Raw genomic sequence first — 2,128 nt, forward strand, 5'->3', positions numbered from 1 at the left:
ACTCTCGTCTCCTGCAAAGTTAATCGGAGAACCACAAATTCACACTCACCAAACAACACCAGAGTCTCATGGTGATATTCCTTTTATACATACTTGCAGCATCCCGCCACCCACACAATCACATTTGGGTTTAGAAGAGATATGGTAAACTCTGAGGGAGCAACAACAAATTTTAGTTCAATTGAAGGATTCAGTAAATAACCTAAGATTTTTTTTGGAGTATACACTGATGGAGGTGAAGACCGACATCAATGAAATAAAGAGAAAAATAAATAAAGTTCCCATGGAATCTCCTATAGGTTCTGAATTTACTGGGAAGAAATATAGCCCAGAAAAGGAAGAAGAACCACCTGCACATATTGAGCAAGCGTCGGAACAAGAGTGGGGACCCGATATTCTTGAAGCAAAATAGTTGATAGGTAGAATGACTACCTTTGATGACGATGCACCTGATAGTGAATCTGATAAAGGTGTCGGGGAACCTGGAGAAGGCATCCCTAAAGACCTAATTGGTAGCTTAGTCCGAAGGGTCAAGTCCAGAGGACCAAGGAAAAAGAGGGTGGTTAGTTCTCCATTTATTGTTGTAAAGAGAAAGAAGCTGGTAGAAGTTCCGTCCTCAAATATAGATGATATAGTACAGCATATTTATGAGTCTTCCACGCCGATTACCATACCATCTCCACGACTCGATGAAGCTAGGGAAAAGGAGACAGGAGAAGCTTGGGAGGAGGTACAGTCGGGCGCAACTGTTCCATATGAAAGTGTCCTCCCTTCTTCAGCCATAGAGTTCCCCGACAGAGAACTACTACCATCAAACATTCAACAGGTGATCGATAGCTGTTTAAGAATGTACAAAGAAAGGTATGTACAAAATAGAACATTTTTTCTGTCAATTATTTATTAAATCTAATAAATATTGTTCAATCAATTTGCAGGGATGACTTAATAATTGCCCAGGGTCACATTCATATTAGTCAAATTGACCTGGAAGCACTTTGGGATAATAAAGAAATCGGCGTGGATCATGTAGATTTATTTGCCATTGGATTAGAAAACCATCGGCGTCAGCCCCCTAATTCTTTTAGACCCTATTTGTACTTATCTCTGGCGCATTGGGTAAGTAATAAAATTCCCATTAATTTTGTATATGCAATAGGTTCATGCTCTTTTTAAACTCTTTTATTATGTATATGCAGGGGTTTAGAGACCATCCTCTACGAGATATTGTTGTCCACATCATAGTGGAAGCTGTAGCTCAGGTAGAGGCAATTTTAATTCCAATTGTTAATAATAGGCATTGGACTCTACTTGTTGGGAACCAGAAGGACCGCAAGTGGAGATTCTACAACTCATTGCCTAATAAAATGCATTTGGGAGTCACACGTGACGTGGTAAAATTCTAAACCTCATCTAACTAACAACCGTTACATTCATATTTATTGTTTCACTATTTTTAACAATCATTTGTATTACCAGATAAGGCATCTTCATAAGGACGCCGGGAATGCTTTCCACAGTGACCCGAGTAAATGGGATGTTAGCACGGCTAGAGGAATTTCCACACAAACTAATAGCGTCGACTACGGTATATTTGTTTGTAAATATATGAAGACACTTGTGCAGAAAGGCAAGAATAACTGGAAAGATTTTCAAGACTGGCAGGCTGAGATGCCTCGGTTTAGGGCAGAGATAGTATATGAAATTTGAAGATATATATTATTTGGAGAATAAATGTATTATTTGTTTGATATATTGTTATTTTGTGTAGGTTTATCTTACAGGAATAAGTTGTTTGATACATTGTTATTTTTTGTATACATCTGTTTAAATGTATTATCTGTTTGATGTGTGTCGGCGTTATTTCGGGTTGGTTTGTGGGGTTCCCCGTAAGAAGCTGTCGGTCACCGGAATTGAAATAATGTCGCCCGCTTCAGAAAAACGTTGAAATATGAAATCAAACTGACTCCATATTTTTCATAGTTTAAAATGAAAGAGCATTATACCTCAAAACCTGTATCTATCCCGATAGATAAACACAAGAATTGAGGATGAGGCTCGTTCAAATAAACTAAGGAAAGTATGACATCTGTTTGGTTTGCGAAACCATTGTATTTGCCGACAAGTTCCC

At 38.3% G+C, this 2,128-nt stretch overlaps 1 protein-coding gene across 1 annotated transcript; it reads left to right on the forward strand.

Moving 5' to 3' along the window:
- Nucleotides 1-424: 424 nt before the first annotated feature.
- Nucleotides 425-1,707, forward strand: LOC110035824. The gene is made up of 4 exons (XM_020740123.1): nucleotides 425-861; nucleotides 936-1,116; nucleotides 1,197-1,391; nucleotides 1,477-1,707. The coding sequence occupies exons 1-4, from the start codon at nucleotides 425-427 to the stop codon at nucleotides 1,705-1,707; spliced, it is 1,044 nt and encodes a 347-aa protein (XP_020595782.1).
- Nucleotides 1,708-2,128: the final 421 nt, after the last annotated feature.

The sequence above is a fragment of the Phalaenopsis equestris genome, unplaced genomic scaffold (assembly GCF_001263595.1).
Source record: "Phalaenopsis equestris unplaced genomic scaffold, ASM126359v1 Scaffold200143, whole genome shotgun sequence".
NCBI lineage: Eukaryota > Viridiplantae > Streptophyta > Magnoliopsida > Asparagales > Orchidaceae > Phalaenopsis > Phalaenopsis equestris.

Coding starts and splice junctions, on each gene's coding strand:
- LOC110035824 (XM_020740123.1), top strand. CDS start 425: ATGACTACCTTTGATGACGATGCACCTGATAGTGAATCTGATAAAGGT. Junction 1,117..1,196: donor ACTTATCTCTGGCGCATTGG/GTAAGTAATAAA, acceptor ATGTATATGCAG/GGGTTTAGAGACCATCCTCT. Junction 1,392..1,476: donor TGGGAGTCACACGTGACGTG/GTAAAATTCTAA, acceptor TTGTATTACCAG/ATAAGGCATCTTCATAAGGA.